At 32.9% G+C, this 23207-nt stretch overlaps 1 protein-coding gene across 1 annotated transcript; it reads left to right on the top strand.

The window, feature by feature from the left end:
* The first annotated feature begins 4992 nt into the window (after positions 1–4992).
* On the top strand, positions 4993–14771 carry LOC132733309 (uncharacterized). The gene is made up of 2 exons (XM_060719929.1): positions 4993–5399; positions 14542–14771. Exons 1-2 carry the CDS (start codon positions 5012–5014, stop codon positions 14754–14756), a joined length of 603 nt encoding a protein of 200 aa, XP_060575912.1. The 5' UTR covers positions 4993–5011; the 3' UTR covers positions 14757–14771.
* The last annotated feature ends 8436 nt before the right edge of the window (positions 14772–23207 follow it).

Below are 23207 nucleotides of genomic sequence, written 5' to 3'. Positions count from 1 at the left end.
TTCTTTACTTTATTATTATTTTAACATATTCTACAGAATAAATACTAGTTAAGGAAATATTTGCTTCTGTTCTTGTACGGGATTCTTTATTTGTAATTGCATGCAGTCGTTTTGATAAGTAAAGGATATAAAATTGATCTATAGGCATCATCTAATAAGTAGGTGAAAAGAATTTAGCTTCAATTATCAATATACAAAACATATACCTTAAAACGGATCTAAGTTTTATTTTGAGTCATTTTAATTAGAAAGATAAGCATCAACAACATACTACTACACAGTCGTTGTTAATGAACTTTAAAATGTTTGAGCCAATATCTTGATATTATAAGAAAAGGAACCTGAAAGATTTATTATGAATGAGTGTACGGGGTTCATTGATTGATATCTGTGTAATTCTTAAAGTAAACTAAATAATATGTATGTTTGAGAGTCATGATAAGAAAATAAATGTTGAAAATTGAATTCGTCCTTGTGCTGACTTTGCACTGTATAATCCTAAATCGTGTTTTACATGTTTTAAGATATAATTCGCCATTGTGTAGGTTTTTAAATAAAAATTATAAACAACAATACATTTAGGAATTTGTTGATTAATTGAAATAGATCAAACACTTTATAGGAGAAAACAAATCTTATTGTTGTTTTTTTTTTTTAATATTTTTTTCTCATAAAACTTCGTCAACTGATGTAGTCTTAGTTTTAAAATTCAATAAATTTGATAAATCCAGCTTGAAATGTAAATATTTATATCCACATAAGTAATAATCAGTAACGAAAAAGTAAAAAACGAAAAAAAATTCGCTTAAAGTTATTAATGATTGACTGAAGAAAAATCTGCAGTTTCATTTCTTATAATAAAAATGAATTCTTGAAAATTCGTCTCAATAATGGGTTCTTAGTTTGTTTTCTGTGTGGTTTTCTTCTTTTTATTGTTACTGTTTTTGTGTTAGCCTTATGTTTCCTTATACATAACATGCGTAGCAATATTTTCAATAACCGACGCTAAAGAAATATTTGTAATATTCTTATTATTCATTACTGATAACGGTATGAAATTATCAATATCACACCATATTTTAAGTGTTTTTAACTATAATTTTTAGAAAAGATGCGCCCTTGTACTGTTTTCTCACTTTACGTTTTAAAGATTATATTTGCGCATTAATTTGGAAGTGTCTTTCAAAGTTGATTAAGTGTTTTTATTGTTATTGTTATTTTTACCTTATGTTTTTTCTCTCAAAAATTCGTAGCCATAATTCCGGCCGTTTGTGCTATAGGAATATTTGTAATGATTTAATCATTCCCAAGTGATAAAGTTATAAAATAAACATCACACAACATTTTAATTTTTTAAGTATACCTTTAAACAAAGATGCGTCATTGTTCTGTTTTCTTAGTTTGCTTTTTAAAGATTGTATTTGCGCATTTATTTAGCAGTTGTTTAGAAGTTGATTTATTGTTCACTTCTTTCCTGTTCAAGATTCTATGTGTTCTTTTTAATATAAATTCTACAGAATGATTATAGTCAGTATAATTTGTTTTAGTTTCTATTACTGATAGTATATATTGGGATTCATATATTGTTATTGTGAGTATGTGTCTTAATAAGTGAAAGGATATTATCTCAATCTATATCTACCATTAAATGAGTAGGTGAAAAGTATTCGTGATTCCAGCTTTACACCTTAAAACGGATCGTACTTTTCTTTTTGGGTCATTTTAATTGGACAGAAAAGCATCAGCAACATTCTTCTTCACAAAAGTTGTTAATGAACTTGAAAATTGTTGAGTCAATATGTTGATATTATAAGAAAAGGAACATGAATCATATGTCATTATGAGTGAGTGTACGGGATTCATTGATTGAAATGTGTTTAATTCCTAAAGTAAACTAAATAATATTTCCTGTCTGAGGACATGGCGGACCGTGAGACAGGGCGGACCATCCAGGGCGGACCGTGAGTCCAGACTAGGCGGACCATATTTTGGGACAGGGCGGACCGTGACTCGAGACGAGGCGGACCGTGAGTAAATAAAGTATTTATATGTCGATACATTTGGTTTTCTTTATAATATTTCAATCTAAAACCCTTCTATGTAACATATATTAGAGTAGTTTATTACTTTTTTTTTCAAGAAATTATTTATAACTGTGTCGATTTACGCAGGTGATAATTGACCAATTATCGGGATATTACAATGTCACTGTTTGTATAAAACGCAAACCTTGCTTAAATTGATAACCTTTATTAAACAATAAGACACATAAAAGGTGGGGGGAAAATCCCGGGATCGCCTATAGAAAAGCCGGGATCCGGGATCGTATTAAACATATAGTAAACCCGGGAATTGACCACCTGCTATCGGTGTCATCGATAAATTATCGATTATTTCATACCTTTTGTCAAGGATATGCTTGTGATATGAAATGCTGACAGGTTTAATGTTGTTTAGTTACTTTTTTAGTCTTGATGGCTATGATATATTTTTGTAATTTATGATTTTCGCGGATACATACGTACAGTACTGTACAACAAATGTCTGGGGACAACACTTTGTTTTTTTAATGATAGAAGTTTAATATATTCTCCAATTAGGCAAATATAAGTATTGTGATTTCCGCATTTTAAGTATATTAAATATATTTATATCTTAAGTAAAATTAATTTACCGGTCATTAAATACAATAAAAAATAAAAAGTTAACGTTTAATCGCCTTTCATTACGGTAAAAACCATCAAAAATATAGTTTATTAGTTTTCCCTATATATCTTACGATCCCGGATCCAGGGCGTCCCGGATCCCGGGATTTTCCCCCACCCACATAAAAGACTTACATTTTGTATTACAATACATGCAATAACAATGATGACGAATAACAAGTTTATATACACATTTTACATCTCGCACGTGATTTCACTGGATTGGTTTACAAAAAAGTCACGAACTCCGGTAGTCACGTGACGGTAGTAATAGAATGCGAAATGGACTCCATTTCGCGAAATGGACTTATCGCCTACGAAATGGACATTTGTTTTGCAAGTTATGGTTCAACAGAGAGAAATAATATCATTTTTATAACTAGTGTTCAACATATTACATAAAAGCTACAGACTGAACGATTTAATAGAACATGTTCTTCTTTACTTGTAATTCTAGAAAAATATAATCGTATCTGGTCCCTACGAAATGGACATTTGTAGGTTAAAATATGGTTTAATTGCAATAGTTAATATCAGTTTTAAAAACGAACATGTATTATATGACATGCAATTTCAAATATTTTGTAAAACTTATTCATACTCGTATATTCAAAAATAATCGTTATAGATCTCTCGTATATTTAGAAATAATCGTATCTTGTATCTACAAAATGAGTTTTCGCCTACGGAATGACTCTTATAGGTTAAAATATGGATTAATTACAATAGTTAATATCATTTTTTAAAAACGAACATGTATTATATGACATAGAATTACAAATATAATAAAAAAAACTTTTTATGCTCGTATATTTAAAAAAAATAGTGTCTGGTGTCTACGAAATGGAGTTTTTGCCTATGAAATGGACAATTGTAGGTTAAAATATGCTTTAATTGCAATAACTAATATCATTTTTAATAACGGACATGTAATATATGATATTAAAATACAGATTAAACTACCTGTAAAAACTAGTTTCTAATTCATGTTTCTTTATTTCAAAATGATTGTATCTGGTCCCTACGACATGGAGTTTTCGCATACGAAATGGACATTTGTAGGTAAAAATATGGTTTAATTGCGCCGTGTAATTGCAATAATTAATATTAGATAGATAGATAGATACTTTATTAACTTAAACTTTTACAAGCTTTTCGTTATAACAAATAATATATGATACAAATTTACAATCACATGACAATGGCATACATAGGAATATTGAAATTAGTGCATAACATAGTGGGAGAAAGTAAACACACACACATACACACGCACGCACACCTGGGATGTACTATAACTTTCTGGGGACTTTAACCCCATTAAGTAAACATACCGATCGATTTTCTGACCGAACATTTCCTCTGCTTTGAACTAAAATTGTAAAATGGCGGCGCTGATTCCTGATTGGACGAAAACATAAGGAGCGATAATCTCTGTGTTTCCCGTCCCCGTATCGTATCGTATGTTCCAGCGCACACGTACACCAACACACACACGCACGCCACGGTAAAAAATAATATTTATCACATGGAGAAGGAGGATGGGTATGTGAATACAGTTGCAATTCAGTTTATGAATACAAAAATTATACACAACCTAGATTTAGTAAAGTTCAATATGCAAATAACATTTACTAGTAGATGGTATAAATGATATGAAAAACTAAACAATTTGACTCGCTCTAACAGAAAAAGGAACCCTTTTTTAATTTTAATTTTAAAATAATTCAACTAATTAATTAAATTTGAAGTTTTATGTTATATTATCTACGTCAGTTGTAGCGATCTCCATTAAGTCCAAAATTAAAAAAGGTGTCTATTTCGTAGCTTGATAACTCTATTTGTGCGCGGGACAAAATTCCATTTCGTAAAGGCCATTTACTTAACAAAATAATAAAAAACGGAGAAATTGTAATGCCACATAGAACAGTTTACAGTTTTATATAATATGTTTAACGTAAGTTAATAGAAATGATACTACTCACAACAGTTACACCATAATTTGTAAAACAAATGTCCATTCCGTAAGCGAAAACTCAATTCGAGCTCAAAAATTCCATTTCGTAGGGACCAGATGCGATTATTTTTTAGAATTATAAAGAAAGTTGTACTATCAAATAGTTCAGTCTGTAGCTTTATGTCATATGTTGAACGTTAGCTATTAAAAATGATATTATTTCCCTCTGTTAAACCATAACTTGCAAAACAAATGTCCATTTCGTAGGCCATACGTCCATTTCGCGAAATGGAGTCCATTTCGCATTCTATAGCAACCCGTCACGTGACGATAGATTTGGCTATCCAATATGGCGGCTGGAGATGCTCCGCCAGTTAAAAGATTGAAGATCAAAGACGAGAATGATGAACTTTTTATGTCGTTTCATAAAGATAATTTGCAAACTTTAAAGTATGCATTAGATGTTTTTAACAGTCATCTGTCTTGTTATGGAGTTGGAATCATAAAAATTAAAGTTTGCAATGCCGCAAGTTCCAAATGTTTTTCTAGCGCAACTTGCGATTGTGAACAGTTTCGTAAACCCAGTTCTTCTGTACCTAGAGGATTTAAAATACGTGGTATTTTTCAATATGGATTTAAAATGTTGGAGGCTTACATCAAATCCCCTGAATGCATACCTCAAAGAAGAGGTGCCAGATTAGCTTTGGCAAAGCTACTGAAGTTTTTGTCAGATATAGGTAAGCCCAATAGATCTAATTAGACCTGAAAAAAGGTTGCTTTTAACTTTTCATATTTCACATTGTGACATTTGCTATCAGGGGTGAAGCGGCTTACAGACAAATTATTCACCCCCAGATGATTCCCACCCAGCCAGTTTTTTCAGACAATTCATCCGCCAGACAGTTCACCCTCTTATTGGAAAAATGCCTCAGACAATTCACACCCCCCCCCCCCCCCCCCCCCAATTTTTTGTAATTTAATTTTGATGAAATAATCTGAAAATTAGAAGATGAAATAAACAAATTTGTTGTGTTTCTTTACTTAATAGATAGTTAAAAAATATTTAGTCATATTTCAGGGTTCTAGCCTATTATCGCATGTCGCATGTGACATGCCTTCAGGACTTGAGGCATAATTGCTTCATCCTTAAATCTCCCCGACATCCCTTGATAAGTTGATTATCAAAGAAACACACTATATCTGCATTGAATAAACAAACCAATGTTATCTATCGAAGCATGTTTGTATCAAAATACCTGTCAATCAGTGTCATTAACTGCAGAGGCTTCAAAGCAATGAAAAGGCCAGATATCAAACTTGTGACGTATCGGAGATTTTGGCACGTATAACTCCGCCTTAATTAAAATTAATGCAGTTCCCTTTGATGTTGTTTGGGGCACAAAAGTTGAAAAAGAAATGAAGATAGGATGATCAGGCAGCTTTGTTTCATTTACCTCTAGAAAGCAATGAAATGTGTGAACTGACAATGTTTACTCGTGGTAAGCAAAAACCACGGCTTTAATTGATTCCTTGCAAAAAAATTGAGAGTAGATTTTTACAAAGACTGATCCTCCATTGCAACTGTTATTTTTCAATAGCAAACACAATAAAAGATTGAAATAAAACAGCAAACAGTCTTTAATAAATTGATTAATCTACTGTAAACTTACACAAAGTGAAACTGCCGATTTTGGCAGGTACTGCAGTTTTACTATAAAACATTTCAATATTTGCTGATAATGGACACTATTCAATTTAATGGTTTGAAAATATCTTTTTCTTGCTGTCAAATCAAAAATAAACTGTTGATTTATGTTTACATGACAAATAGGCATTTATTGTGTGGAACAATTATAAATTTCCGATGCAACTGTTTCGGACATGTTATTGTTCAGCAGAGAACTCATTAAAAAAAGAAAAGGAATTCATAACATGAAATAATTTTTTCTTAATTTGTACACTGACCTGGGTGTTACTTTCTCATGCAAGAACAGATCTAAACAAAATATGAAGAACAAGCTTGTTAACACAGTCTTATTCCAAAGGCATAATAAACTAAGGACAATGCACTTTGAATAAAAATGTTTTTCCATTTATAATTTATCCTTCAAATCTAACAAAAACTAACTGATACATATTTTAGTCAATTACATGTACTGTGATTTGGTTGGTATATACTTTTAAGTTGTCTTTGTATGTACTTACAGTTTTGTTATATTTCATGTCAAACAACAGGAACCAAGATTAATAAATCTAGCTAGGTCTCTGCTGAAAATAATAGTTGAGAAGTAGAGTAGTCAAAAACATTTATATATTCAAGCTTTTTATTTCTGTTAGTGTTGGATAATCGGACAAATTTCATAATCGATGATCAAATCAAACTTCATAATGACAATCGATTATCAATCGGAAAATAATCGAAATTTATTCGTTTAGGTTGACAATATGTAAATTACAGGTTAATACTAGTTCCTACATATATCATCATAGTCAGACCACTTGAATCTTATAAACTTAACATATATATTTTTGATTGGATCCAATTAATAAAATTTGTCTGTACACAGCAACTCCTGTAACTCGCGATCGGTTATAACGCGATATCCATTATAAAGCGATGGGACCGTGGACCCCGAAAAAAAAATGTAATTTTTACTATAAAAATCGTATTTTACGCGATTTACTTGAATAATATCGCGTTATTCCGTCTGCTCTCGCGAACAGCAGTAAAGCCCCTTGAGTATGTCCCCGGGCAATGATATTGAATAGACAAACAAAACTGATATAGGTTGAATGTGTCATCGTGTTGTTTTAATCCGTGTCTGTCGAAATGTACACGCCCTAGGCAATGGCCTTCGATGTAGAAAAGGAGTTTAAGCTATTGCCGTTAACTGTGATTCGTTGTTTGCCATAATTATCGCGGTGCAAACAAAATGCAAACAAGCTATTCATAACCTTCAAATTGTTAGTCAATTATAGTAGTCTCCCTTTGTATAAACAATAGACGTGACACTATTTATATATTTTTCTGTCAGAAGAAATTTTATAATTTAGGTAAAAACAAAGTAAAGCAACGATATAATTCAATTGAAAAAATAATCAATAATTTGTTAATGTCATTTATGTTATGAAATAATGAACTAATCAATCGTTGTATATGTTTATGTACTAAGTACAAAAAGCAATGGGTGGGGTATACGTTCTGTATATGTCCTATATGGCCTCCTGATAAACCAGTTCCTTCCGCGGTCGGATTCATCCGCGATCTCGCGGTCTGGACCCCCCAGAAATTGTTATGCATATAATTTATTCAATCCCACCAACCCAGTAAAGCTTTATTGATGACAAGTAATGCTTTTATTGCCGCAAGCCATTTGTTTTGGAAAAGTTGTTCCGGTTAGGTGGTTTCCTGCTTACATTTGTTAGTGCATGATGGAACGAGAAACCGCTGCAATCGTGACAATTCGGGCGATTCAGTGATACTGCAGAATCAGACGAAGTGATATTACGGAAATCTAAGCTACTTTTAGCTACTTCGGTAATCCCAGTTTGGTTCTATAAATAGGATTTCTAATTTTACTTGATTTATCGGTTTAAAGCGTAAGTAGAAGTAAACGAAAATGTTCCGTTTCAATCAAGTTGTATTTAGATCTACTGTGTCTTATCAGGCTTCGCGAAACTGCTGAAAAATTTGCCTGACATTCGGTCAGACAAACTTTCAATTTTTGTCTGACCAAAACAACTTTTGTCTGACCGAAAAATTTTTCCAAAAAAATATGTATATGGCAATACCTTTGTGTGAATGTTTTTTTATGCCCCCGGGCATATAGTAATTGAACCGTCTTTCTGTCTGTCCGTCTGTCAGTACGAGGTTAACCTAGAACGGCAAGTTGGATTTTTCTTAAGTTCTACTTCTACCAATGGCTTCTAAGTTTACACACTTACTAATCAATACAAAGTACATAATCTGGGCAAGTTACATAACTATGGCTTTCATATTTTCCAAGTTATTGCCCTTTTCAGCACTTAGAAAATGAATAATGGTTAACCTAAAACGGCAAGTTGGAAATATCTTAAGTTCTATCTATACTAATGGCTTTATAATTTCCACACTTATCATTACAAAGTACATGATATTGCCAAGTTATATAACTGTGTCATCCATATTTCCCAGTTATTTCCCTTTTTTCACTTTGAAAATAGGTCTGGTTAACCTATTCTGGCAAGTTGGATTTATCTTAAATTTCTCCTAATTGCTTAATTTATTTAATGATATCTTTCATATTTAGTAGGTGGATATCTTTGATGGTCCTCTAATTTTTTTTGGAGTAAGAGGTCTTTAGGGTCAAGGTCAAGGTCACTGGTGTAAAAAATAAATTTAAAATTTTTGCTCATACAGCCTTTATTTATTAGTTGATGTCTTTCATGTTTAATACAAACATGCCAAGGGAGGTCCTCCTTTTTTGGGTGTAGTAAGGGGTCATTTGGGTCAAGGTCAGTGTCACCAATATCAAGGTGAAAAAAAAAAACTGATGGGATTAAACTACCAAACTTTATAGTTTCTTAGATGGTCTTTTTTTTCAAATTAGTTTAGGGAAAAATAGATATAATCTTTAATAACCTTCTACTAAAATAATTGAAGGATTATCAGAAAGTTGTATATCTGTTGCATTCTTTGATCGCCTTTTATCAAGTTTTCTCAATTTAATTTGGTTGGCCCCTTTAAAGATATTTTATTTAATAAAAAACAGACAGCTGAGATCAGGGAAAGTAGTTTTTCGGCTGGAGAATACCAGTTGGCTAATGGAAGGCTCACAGGCTCACCTTTCAGGCTACATTGTACCAACTGCATATTCTCGCATATTGCAACAGGCATTGTAGTAATCTTTGTGTAAAACCTCTTACTCACAAAGTCACTTATCTGTAATATAAACAGTGACATTATTAAGTCCCTGCTGTCACTAAGCTTTTAAATTCATGCTAGAGACAAAACATGCCAATAGAATTATATAAGGATCTTATTGTATATATTAATTTAACAGAATGCCAAAAAATATTAACTTAATTTTCTATAATTTCCTAGATGTTCCTATCTTTAAAGTTAATGTATTAACTAAAGTGTTGCCAAAATTCTGCTGAAAACAGGGTCTGCATCCCTATGTATGACACATAAAATGCTGCAAAACCTCAACAAACCAATTAAAAAATTTCCATAATGGACTTTCATTTAAATAGGTTGTAAAAGATTGGCATAATTACTAAATTCACATATTTTTGCTGGCAAAAGTGTATTTTCAATATATATGCATCAAACAAATGCAAGGCTATTTGATAATGAACATAGAAACAATGACTGACTGTTTTCTTATAATCCCTTACAAAAACGGAACAAACTTTGGATTAGTTCATGAAGTCTAAAATAGGTTATTCAAGTTTGATCACTCAAATCTATAAATTAGAATTCTGTAATTTTCACTCTTAAAAAACACCAATACATAATATAAAATAAAACTAAATAGGAAACTTATCATAGTTTCAATACCAAATTGTAAATAAATGATTGTTTAAGCAAATCATTGTCTTAAACAAAAAGTGATACATGATAAATCCCTAATTTTATAAATAGCATATCCCTCAAGGCTCAAGAAAGTAATTCCCTTAAAATGTTTTTAAAACTAAATTTTATTCGCATAAAATAAAGTATTATTAAAGATACATATGATTTTTACTGTTAATAATTAAGAAACAAAGAAAATTCTCATTTGAATTCCTAAATACTTGTAAAAATGACAAAACTAATTAGCTCCTATTTAGCTGTCAAGCAAAGCTATAGACTTATCAAGATTGTCTCCCTTGGTCTTAGGATGATATTTTTAAGTTATTGATTAAAATAAATGAACAATGATAAAACCTTGAATTACAATAAATGACATAATATTTACATAGAACAGCATAATCATATGGACAGATTCCTAATTTTACCACAAATGAAATAAGATTTATTCTTATTGAAATTTAAGTGTCATTATGCTCAATTTTTCACTGTCAAGTTGACCTTGATTAGCTATAGATTTCAAAAGATTGACTGATTATGATATAATGGTGATTGACCAATAATTGATACTGGATAATGCTAAGGATAAAATACATAATCTGCCTTAAATGTAAAAAGAATGCTCTACTCTTGTTATAGACACATTTTGGTTATTTTATAGAAATTTCCTCTTGTCATGTTAGCTATTAGTCAGTCATGCTTAATTAGTTATAAAATGAAAAGGAATTATAGCAAAATGTAAAACTTACTTTGATTTAATCTTTTTCACTCACTATATCAGTGTTTCTGCCAGAGCGCGTTTTTGGCGCACTTTTTTCGGCCATGACGCAATGAAATTTAGTAAGTGCGTATTTTGTGACGCAAGAATTTCACCATAGCCAATCAGATATACAGACTACAGCTTTAACAATTTTTCCAAAGTCCGCAGATCCACGCAATTTTTTACGGGTGGATTGTCACCGCGACGTCGCTACGACAGTTGTGACTTTCCGCTCCTACACCCAAAGCGCTGCGGGATATCGTCACTGCGGATCACTGTGAAATATTGCAGCGATATTTCGCTCACTCGGGTGACCATTTATCAATTTATTACAGGTATTCACCAGCGCTAAAATACACGAAAACACTCGCAGACTAAGTAGCTTTTCAAAAGAATCTGTCAATCTTTGATGTTTACACATGTGTTGACTGCGGAATCTTCAAAGAAGTGCGGACACTCAACTTGGCTTCAACCCTTTGTTATCTTTTTTTTGTCCAGAAAAAAAATACACGTGCTTAATTATTGCTCAAAAGTAAAAAAAAAATGTTTGATAATTATCGTGTCAATTATTGGCATATTATTAAACGTGATTGTGATTTATTTTTTACCCAAATGGAACTTCAAAACAACCGATTTTTATACATACACAGACGATTTTACGGCTGTTTTTTAAACAATAGATAAGTGTTTTTTTTTTGTTTTTTCTAACAAGGCAAAGTGAACATTTACATGCACAGTATATGCAAATTGATCACGGAGAATCCCTGTGAGTTTCCATAGTGGATTGCGGTGTTGTTTTATTGCCTGCCCGGTGATTTGTCGTCGAAACTGACCATAGTATCTCCCCCGCGATTTCTAGCTCGCCGCGGTGACTGAGCGGAAAGTGGAAAAACTGCTTGATCTGTATTGTCAGATGTATTTACATTTGATTTACTTTTTAAGGGGAGACAAAAATCGTAGAGATATTTTTTTATTTTTTATTTTGTGGCTCATCTGCAATTGTGAGAATATGTGAAATGAAACATCTCTAACATTTGTTTTTTGTAGTTTTTACTTTTTTGAAATATGACCCTTAATAATTCCAAATGACCCCCATATTTTTATGCAGAGGGTCACACATGCCCCCCCAAAAAATCTAGCCTGGCAGAAACACTGCTATATACCATTGGATAAGCATAATGCCATTTTAAGTAATATATTATGACAGAAATGAATCAGTATAAATGAAAAAGAATATTATGTGAACTTAACACAAAAATTCATGACTGGTAGACTGGTAGGGATGTAGCCTTTTGTAGACCACTGATTTACATTAAAACACTTCACTTATATCAAGTTAAAGAGGATTTCACTAAAAAGCTCATATCCTGTACAAATGGCTTTTTATTATTGTACAAGTACATGTATACGTAATGGATGTGACCAAATAGAACATATGTTAGTGATTGGACATTTCATGAAGAATAATCTATGTCTACACTGGTTATATATAAATTATCATTATCATCAATGTTTTGCACCAAATTATACAAAAAAAAATAGTGTGCTTGGCTGCTTACTCATATGGTACAGCTTCTAAATACTCAAATACATTCTCACAAATAAAAATATAATGTAAGTGAATGTACTGTATAAAAACCAATAATTTCTGGTGAGCGATTCAGGGCCATTATGGCCCTCTTGTTTTATCTCACTGGATACAATTTTCGACTGTAATTATCATTTATTTGTCAACATTTAACCTATAAAACATTAGAAATCACAAAAGAATCTTTTTCTCCTTTCCCCATTCATTTTCAAGTTATACTAATATCAGTAGGTGCAGTGATCTTCATTATATGTAAGTGTTTGAAAAAAGAGTGTTTTCTATAGTGGACTACTTTCAAATTTGTTTTTTATTAACTTGGAGTTGATAATTTTCCTTATGTGTATAGTATTAAGAAAATTGAAACATTTACCCCTCTCAACTAGCACAGGCTTCTAGGATGCAAGTAGTTCCTGTATACTATTATTTTTGTTTAGGTACTTAAAATCATTTTGCATACTTATATTTCCTCTGATGCATTTATGTAAACTCATCTTCTGTGAGAATTGATAATCTGATGTTGTATCAGGTGTATAGCCTTCCTCGGAACAGAACTCTTGTTTAGTTCTTTAATTTCATTTAATTTTCATTACATCTTTTATTATGCTCCCCGAAAATTTTTTTCGGGGGAGCATATAGTCGCCGGGTTGTCCGTCCGTCCGTACGTACGTACGTCCCGAATTCGTGTCCGGCTCATAACTTCGTTTCTTGAAGTCGGATTTTAAAAATATTTCACAGAAATGATAACATTTGGGTCGCTACCTTGAAGGTCAAGGTCACAGCATGACCTTGCAGCATAATCATGTCCGGCCCATAACTTTGTTATTTGAAGTTGGATTTTAAAAATATTTCACAGAAATGATCACCATATTGAGACGACGTGTCTCGCACAACATTTGGGTCGCTACTTTGAAGGTCAAGGTCACAGCATGACCTTGCAGCATAATCATGTCCAGCCCATAACTTTGTTATTTGAAGTCGGATTTTACAACTATTTCACAGAAATGATCAACATATTGAGACGAAGTGTCACAAGCAAATTTGGGTGGCTACCTTCAAGGTCAAGGTCACAGCATGACCTTGCAACAAAATCATGTCCAGCCCATAACTTCGTTATTTGAAGTCAGATTTAACAACTATTTCACTGAAATGATCACAATATTGAGTTGACATGTCCTGCACAACATTTGGGTCACTACCTTGAAGTTTAAGGTCACAGCATGACCTTGCAGCAAAATTGTGTCCGGCCCATAACTTTATTATTTGAAGTTGGATTTTATAACTATTTCACAGAAATGATCACCATATTGAGACAATGTGTCGGGTGGTACATTTGGGTCGCTACCTTGAAGGTCAAGGTCGCAGTATGACCTTGCAGCAAAATCGTGTCTGGTCCATAACTTTGTTGTTTGAAGTCTGATTTTATAACTATTTCACAGAAATGATCACCATATTGAGACAATGTGTCGGGTGGTACATTTGGGTCGCTACCTTGAAGGTCAAGGTCGCAGTATGACCTTGCAGCAAAATCGTGTCTGGTCCATAACTTTGTTGTTTGAAGTCTGATTTTATAACTATTTCACAGAAATGATCACCATATTGAGACGATGTGTTGTGCACAACATTTGGGTCGCTACCTTGAAGGTCAAGGTCACAGCTTGACCTTGCAGCAAAATAGTGTCTGGCCAATAACTTTTTTATTTGAAGTCGGATTTTACAACTATTTCACAGAAATAATCACCATATTGAGACAATGTGTCACGTGCAACATTTGGGTCACTACCATTCTCAAAATTCACCTCAATAATTAGACAACTAACCTTTTTTATGAAAAAGTACCCATTCGGGGAGCATCACCCATCTTTGATGGTCTCTTGTTTATTTACTATTAGAAAAAAAGTCGAGCGTTGCCCCCACCCGGCTATGGCTGTTGTTCTATGGCTTTTAATGACATTAAAATTTTGCTTTGTTTTTTTTTAGAGTTGACAGGGAAATCACTTTCTCAAGGCAAAAAAGATATCAGTGAAACTGAGTGGACTGCAAGAGTGGCACATCATTTGTTTTCAAAGCTTGCTGTTGGTTCAAATTATACATTAGACAATATTAGCAAAGGAAGGATAAAAGATGCATATTGTAATTGTGGCTGCAAGGAAAGATTATTGGGGGATTACGGGGACACTTCTATGGGTAAATAGTATTCATAATGTTGTACAGTGAATCTGTTAAAACATCTTTGGTTGAACAAGATACTTACTTCTGATTTCTTGATTTAAATTATAATATTGTCAGGGATATGTACTCAGTTCTACCATAATTACCATCCCTTTATACATGTATTAATCAAATCTGTCCATTAATCACAAAGTTATTGCAATTTTAGCAAAATTCAAGGTCATAACAAGGTAAAGGTCACAGCTGAAGGATTCAAAATGTTGGTTTAGTCATAAATGTTGTTTTGTCCAAGTGTAAATCAAATATGTCTATAAATAAAAAAATTATGCCAGTTTTAACGAAATTCAATAATTTGACATTGACCGTCAAAATCATATTAAGGTCTCGCTCATAGCTTAAGTATTCAAAATGTTGGTTTTGTCATAAGCATTATTTTTCCCAAGTATAATTCAAATCAGTCCATACAGTAATTAACAAAATCATGACAATTGTAGGAAAATTCAATAATTTGACCCTGATGGTCAAGGTCATATAAAGGTTAACGTCAAATTTAATTTGGTCACCATGAAGGTCTTGTCCCAAGTGCTGTTTTATCCAAGTATGAACATAATCCATATAAGAATAACAAAGTTATAGCCATTTATAACAAAATTCAAGGAAAATTCAATAATTTGAACTTGAAACTCAAGGCCATATATGAGCCAATGTCAAGTTCAGTCTGGTTTACTTGGAAGATTTTTTCCAAAGGGTTTTTGTGTCCAAATTTGATGACAATCCAGTCATTAATAACAAAGTTATAGCCAATTATGGCAAAATTCAGTAGTTTGACCTTCAAGGTCAAGGCCATTTATGAGTCATGGTCAAGTTTAGTCGGGTCTACTTGAATATATTGTCCAAACTTGAAAGGCTCGATATATCCAAGTTTGAAGATGATCCATTCAGTAATAAGAAAGTTATGATCAATATGGGAACGGTAATGGCTATAGCAATATAGTTTTTATGCAACATGTTTTTTTTTTCCATTTAATCTTTAAATGGTTGAATGAATTCTAGTGGAAGAGGCTAATAATTCTGGCCTTTAATTTTATCCAGAATGAAAGCGTAAAGAATATATTAGTTTAAGGATTTTGAATGCATCAATTACATGTGTATCATTATTTTTTCTTTAGATGTTAAGAAAAATAACAAGAGGGCCATGATGGCCCTTTATCGCTCACCTGAATATGGCCTTTTGACCCCAAGTGACCAATATATTCTCCTATTGACCTTTCCAGTGTTTACAGTTATATGCAAATTATCTGACTGCCTATCCCATTGAAAGAATACATGGTCACTGGTTGACCTATTTTACACAAAAGAACACATGGTTTTGTTTGTGAAACTGTTTATGAGCAGTTGACCTAGCCATGAATAGAAAAGGCAGAGCTCAATTTTACACTCCCAAAACAGGAAAGGTCCATTTAACATTACACCTGTCACTTTTTATCAGCAAGTTTATAATTGTTAACACGGTTCCATCATGCTGTAGACAGTAACTATAAAATAGAATTTTGAAATACTTTTTAAGTGAAAATTATTGTTACAAATATAACACAGTTTTAAATAGTGCTGTGTTTAGAATAAGAATGAAAATTCTGTCATCTTAAAGTGCAAAGATACTTAGATGAGCGATATAGGGCCATCATGGCCCTCTTGTTTCAGTTGCTTAAATTTTGCTATAACTTTGTTATTAGCTCACCAGAACCGAAGGTTCAGGGTGAGCTATTAGTATCAAAGCGGGATGCTCTGTCGTCTATCGCCATTGTCAACATTCATCTTTTTTTCGGAAACTGCTGGACAGATTTACTTCCAATATGGTCTGTAGCATCCTTGTGACAGTCACACCTTAGTTTGCTCATATCATTTCAGTTGGCCCCTTTTAGGGGCCAAGAGAGCTAAAAATAGGAAAACCTTTAAACATCTCCTACAAAACTAGTTAAAGTGTATAAATCTATGACTGATGAAAAATTTTGCCAATATTTAAAAACAGCAAAATTGAATTTTTTTCATTACCATATGGTAATTTTTCAAAACAATTTTGAAAGAAAATGCCTCTGTTAATGAATATTGTACGTAAACTTGAATAAAATGTTTAGGAACAAAATATTCCCATACTATATTTACTTGGTTTATCGATTATTTGGGGCATGTTCCACTCAATGTCAATACATAAGAAGATGAATTTCTTTCATTTTTAGCTCACCTGAGCATATGCTCAGGGTGAGCTATTAGGATCACTTTTCGTCCGTCGTCTGTCTTCCGTCGTACGTCGTCCGTCCGTTGTCCGTTCACACTTTTCAAATGACATCTCCTCTGAAACCATAAGGCAGATCATAATGAAACTTCACAGGGATGTTCCTTGTGTGAAGCCTTAACAAAGTTGTTCAAAGAATTCCATTCCATGCAGAACTCTGATTGCCATGGCAACCAAAAGAAAAAACTTTAAACATCTTCTTCTAAAAAACCCAAAGAGCTAGAGCTTAGATATTTGGCATGAAACATCTTCTAGTGAGTGTCTACCAAGGTTGTTCAAATAAAAGCCGTGGGGTCAAAATTGGCCCTGCCCCAGGGGGTCATTGATTTTCCCTATATGCATATAGTAAAAACTTAAAAAAAATCTTCCTTTAAAGAACCCAAAGAGCTACAGCTAAGATATTAAGCATGAAACATCTTCTAATGAGTGTCTACCAAGTTTGTTCAATTAAAAGCCCTGGGGTCAAAATTGGCCCCGCCCCAGGGGGTCATTGATTTTCCCTATATGCATATAGTAAAAAACTTAAAAAATTTTCTTTTAAAGAACCCAAAGAGCTAGAGTTAAGATATTTAGCATGAAACATGTTGTTATGCGTGTCTACCAATTTTGTTCAAATAAAAGCCCTGGGGTCAAAATTGGCCCTGCCCCAGGGGGTCATTGATTTTCCTTATATGTGTATAGCAAAAACTTAAAAAAATCTTCTTTGAAAAAACCCAAATAGCTAGAGTTAAGATATTAAGCATGAAACATATCTAGTAAGTGTCTACAAAGTTTGTTCAGATAAAAGCCCTGGGGTCAAAATTGGCCCTGCCCCGGGGGTCATTGATTTTCCTTATATGTGTATAGCAAAAACTTAAAAATCTTCTTTGAAAAAACCCAAATAGCTCGAGTTTAGATATTAAGCATGAAACATCTTCTAGTAAGTGTCTACAAAGTTTGTTCAAATAAAAGCCCTGGGGTCAAAACTGGCCCCGCCCCAGGGGTGTCATTGTTTTTAAACTATATGTATATAGTAAACTTAAAAAATCTTCTGAAATCTTCTTTTAAAAAATCCAATGAGCTAGAGCTTAGATGTTTAGCATAAAACATCTTCTTATGGGTGTCTACCAAGTTTGTTCAAATAAAAGCCCTTGGGTTAAATTGGCCCTGTCTGGGGGGGGGGGGGAATCATTATTTTTAGCTCACCTGAACATATGCTCAAAATATCTTCTTGTTAGAAACCACAAAGTATAGAGATTAGATATTTGGTGTGTAGCATCCTCTAGCAGAACCCTACCAAGATTGTTCAATGTATAGCCTTAGGGTCATTATTGGCCCCGCCCCAGGGGTCACTTGTTTAATATAGACTTTTAGAGGAAAAACATAAAAATCTTCTTGTGGGAAACCACAAGGTTTAGAGCTTAGATATTTAGTGTGTAGCATCCCGTAGCAGACCTTTACCAAGATTGTTCAAATTATGGCTCTAGGGTCAATATTGGCCCCGCCCAAGTGGTCCATTTATTTCACATAGACTTATATAGGAAAATCTTAAAGAATCTTCTTGTCAGAAAGCACAATGTCTAGAGCTTAGATATTTAGTGTGTAGCATCCTCTAGCAGAACTTGACCAAGATTGTTCAATGTATAGCCCTAGGGTCAATATTGGCCCCGCCCCACAGTTTTAAGGGTAGTATACTGGAATCCGCTTATCCGTAACTTTTTGGGCATAGGAGCTAACTAACTATATACAGGAAAATAAAGAACAAAGGACTTCATTCCATAAACATTTGTTAGCTCACAAAAAAAAAAAGAAAAGAAAAGGACGATAGAAATAACTCATAAACCTGAAATAACATTGTCTGCCCAATTGTCAATCATCCAATTTTGTTTGTCCGGGGGATTACTCAAAAAGTATTAAGATATCAACTTGAAACTTTATAGATTGATTACATTGAGAAGTGCAGTGCTATCGTTTGCATAATGTTTTAGTCATTTTTCATACTTAATTCTTGTGGTAACATCTTGTCAAGAACATTTTGGACAATATTATATAGATTCGTTTCCAAGTAATTTTTCAATATGTTGATTCTTTGTTGCCTTCAAGTACAAACGTATTCAGGTGAGCGATACAGGGCCATCATGGCCCTCTTGTTAGGTATTCTGTATCTATTCTAATCATGATATAAAGAAAAATTTTGTGATCATAAAATATGAAAGATATAGCTTTATACACTTTAAAGAATGATCGCCAAACTTTGTCTGTAGCATTCTTAGATAGTCTTTTATCATTTTTTTAGCTTGACTTTTTTTTTTTGAAAAAAAAAGTAGAGGTATTGTTATAGTCGCGTCGGTGTTGCCGTTGCTGTTGCCATCCGCAAACTTGTACCTGGATCATAACTTTTTTATTTCTTGATGTATTGTCTTCATACTTGGCCACAACATCCCTTGGGACAAGACCTTTCAGTAGACCACACTAACCTTGACCTTCATCCATAAATGACCTTGACCTTCAAGTTAAAAGTCCAAATTTTGCTTGTTCTTGCTATTATTGGCTGTAACTTTGTTATTTTTGAATGGATTGTCTTCAAACTTGAACATAATAATCTTCAAGGATATCCCTTAAAAATAACCACACAGACCTTGACCTTCACTCATAAATGACCTTGACTTTGAAGGTCAAATTATTGAAATTTTCATTTTTTTGGCTATTATTGGCTGTAACTTTGTTATTTTTGAATGGATTGTTTTCAAACTTGAACATAATAATCTTCAAGGATAACCCTTAAAATAACCAGACAGACCTCAACTTTCACTCATAAATGACCTTGACTTTGAAGGTCAAATTATTGAAATTTCCATTGTTTTGGTTGTAACTGGCTGTAACTTTCTATTATTGAAGGGATAAACTTCATATTATAATAGAACATTATTAAGGACAAGACCTTGTTGTTTATCAAACCCAAATTGACTTGGGCTCTTAAATGACCTTGACCTAGAAAGTTAAATTACTGAATTTTCTCAGATTTGTGCATTAAATGACCATTTATATTTATTGGTGTGTATGTATACATATATATGTATTTATATATTTTATCATCATCATCATCATCAACAACAACAACAACAACAACATCATCAACAACAACAACAACAACAACAACAACAACAACTTACAGAATGCATTGCATGTATCTATCTATAGAATGGATTGCGTGTATCTATTTATAGAATGCATTGCTTGTATCTATTTATAGAATGCATTGCGTGTATCTATCTATAGAATGCATTGTGTGTTTCTATTTATAGAATGCATTGCATGTTTCTATTTATAGAATGCATTGCGTGTATCTATTTATAGAATACATTCGTGTACCTATTTATAGAATGCATTGCGTGTATCTATTTATAGAATGCATTGCGTGCATCTATTTTTAGAATGCATTGCGTGTATCTATTTATAGAATGCATTGCGTGCATCTATTTATAGAATGCATTGCGTGTTTCTATTTATAGAATGCATTGCGTGCATCTATTTATAGAATGCATGGTGTGTATCTATTTTTAGAATGCATTGCGTGTATCTATTTTTAGAATGCATTGAATGTATCTATTTATAGAATGCATTGCGTGTATCTATTTATAGAATGCATTGCGTGTATCTATTTATAGAATGCATTCAGTGTATTCGAAAACTTTTTGGATCACGCTGGACATTTTGTCTGACGTATTTTTATAGTACGCAGGACATTTTTCAGCCAGGCAGGACATTTTTTTTAATTTTTTTTATGCCACCGCAGCATCTGCGATGCGGTGGCATATAGCGATTCACCTGTGTGTGTGTTTGTTTGTGTGTGTGTGTGTTATATAGATTATATAGTGAACTTCAAAAATCTTCTTGTGAAAAACCACTAGTCCAATTTCAACTAAACTTGGCAGGATTGATCCTTAGGTGAAGGGCTTCTAAAGTTGTTCAAAGAATTTCATTACATGCAGAAATCTGGTTGCCATGGCAACCAAAAAGGAATTATAAGAATAAATTTAAAAAATCTTCTTGTAAAGACCCAAAAGGCCTAGAGCTTAGATATTTTTGCATAAAGCATTATCTGTAGACCTCTACCAAGATTGTTCAAATTATAGCCCTGGGGTCAAAAATCGGCCCCACCCCGGGGGTCATTGATTTTCACTATATGTACATATAGTAAAACTTAAAATAACGCTTCATGTAAAGACCCAAAAGGCTTAGAGCTTAGATATTTTGCAATAAGGCATTGTCTGGTAGACCCTTACCAAGATTGTTTCAAATGATAGCCCTGGGGTCAAAATTTGGCCCCGCCTGGGGTCATTGATTTTCACTATATGTACATATAGTAAAAACTTAAAAATACCTTCTTGTAAAGACCCAAAAGCCTAGAGCTTAGATATTTTGCATAAGGCATTGTCTGGTAGACCTCTACCCAGATTGTTCAAATTATAGCCCTGGGGTGAAAATCGGCCCGCCCCGGGGGTCATTGGTTTTCCTTATATGTATATAGTAAGAACATAATTATAGTAAAAACTTTAAAAATAAAATTCTAGCAATTGAGACAACATGCTAGAGGTTAGATATTTTGCATGAAACATTGTGTAGTGAACCTCTAGCAAGATTGTTCAAATTATAGCCCTGGGGTCAAAATTGCCCCCCTCTCCGTTGGTCATTGATTTTCAATTTTTACGTATAGTAAAAAATCAAAAAATTTATTGTCTGAAGGTACAAGGCTTAGAGCTTTAATATTTGTTAAATGATATCATCTATAGGTACTTCCAAGTTGTTCAAATTTTTCCCTTGGTGTCAAAATTGGCCCTGCCCGGGGGCAGTGATTCTCATTATGTACACATAGTAAAACACAGAAAATAAAACAAATGTTTTCTGAATGGGAGAAAGCTACAGCTTAGATATTTGACTTGAAATGTTGTTTGGTGGACCTGTATCAAGATTGTTTTGAATTAAACCCTTGGGTTAAAATTTTGCCTTGCCCAAGGGGAAGGTGACCTACTTTCTTGTCCTTTGATGTACAGCAATGAAATTTTGACCATGTGCACATTTTAAGTTGTAAAATTGAACTTTGATATCAGGTGACCTAGATTTTGATGATGTGACCTACTTTCTTGTCCTTTGATGTACAGCTATGAAATTTGAACCATGTACACAGATTAAGATGTAAAGTGAACTTTGATATCAGCTGACCTAGATTTTGACAAAGTGTCTTACTGTGTTGTCCTTTGATGTAGTCATGAAATTTAGGCTGTGTGAAATATGACATTCACCACCAAATTCACCAGACTCAAGTGCATTGATATATTCCTACTCTGATCTTTTATTGGATTAACAATAGATTTAACCACTAATCTGATAATAAGAATTAGATAGGTCAGGGATCTATGCATTATGACAATCTTCAATTGTATAGAAACAAAACAAATCTGTTCCTACTCTACTATTTAGTGTTGTATTAATGCGGTGGCATAGCATTTTTCTCAAATGCAATCTTGTTTTTTTTTAAATAACCAATAGAAAGGTCTTTTTTTATCAATTTGATATAAAATAGTTCTTATTACATACTTTTTATGAGTTTCAACTTCAAAAACAAAGAAGAATATCTATATTTTTAAATAATAGGCAATAATTACTCAATAGCAAATACCCTTGACAGAACATGTCATGATTTTTTGGCATCCGAAAACAATAAGTATCCAGACCAGCACATTGTAAAGTTGTAACTGGACATGGACATTCACTTTCTGTATAATAGAAAAGCAATAACAGGTTTCCTAGGACTGGCATTATTAGATACTATCATTACAGTTTCTTAACATTTTCAAAATTGCTTTAGAAAAATTCAGTTCAAGTTTTAAGTGATAGTTATGAGAAGTTAACAGAACATAGCTTTCTTTTTTTTTTTCTGTAAGTAGTCCAATAAATTAGACGTTACGGGCTTGTTAGAGTTTATGATTTACCTGTTTAAAAAAAATCGGAATCGCGAAAATATGTGACAATTGATTTTTTTCCTGTTTTCTGCAAAAATATTCACAATAGTTATTGTACATGATATTACCTAAGTGTAGAGACTTTTCATATATTTAAACACTGGTTTTTATTAGCCATTGCATCAAGCAGCCTAAAAGAAAACAATCAATAATTGTTTTTCACGGCACAGTTTACCGGT

The sequence above is a fragment of the Ruditapes philippinarum genome, unplaced genomic scaffold, assembly GCF_026571515.1.
Source record: "Ruditapes philippinarum isolate M1 unplaced genomic scaffold, ASM2657151v2 ctg8607_1_1_1_1, whole genome shotgun sequence".
Taxonomy (NCBI): domain Eukaryota; kingdom Metazoa; phylum Mollusca; class Bivalvia; order Venerida; family Veneridae; genus Ruditapes; species Ruditapes philippinarum.
Note: the sequence above shows the minus strand (reverse complement) of the source record. Positions and strands in the feature narration are given on the sequence as shown.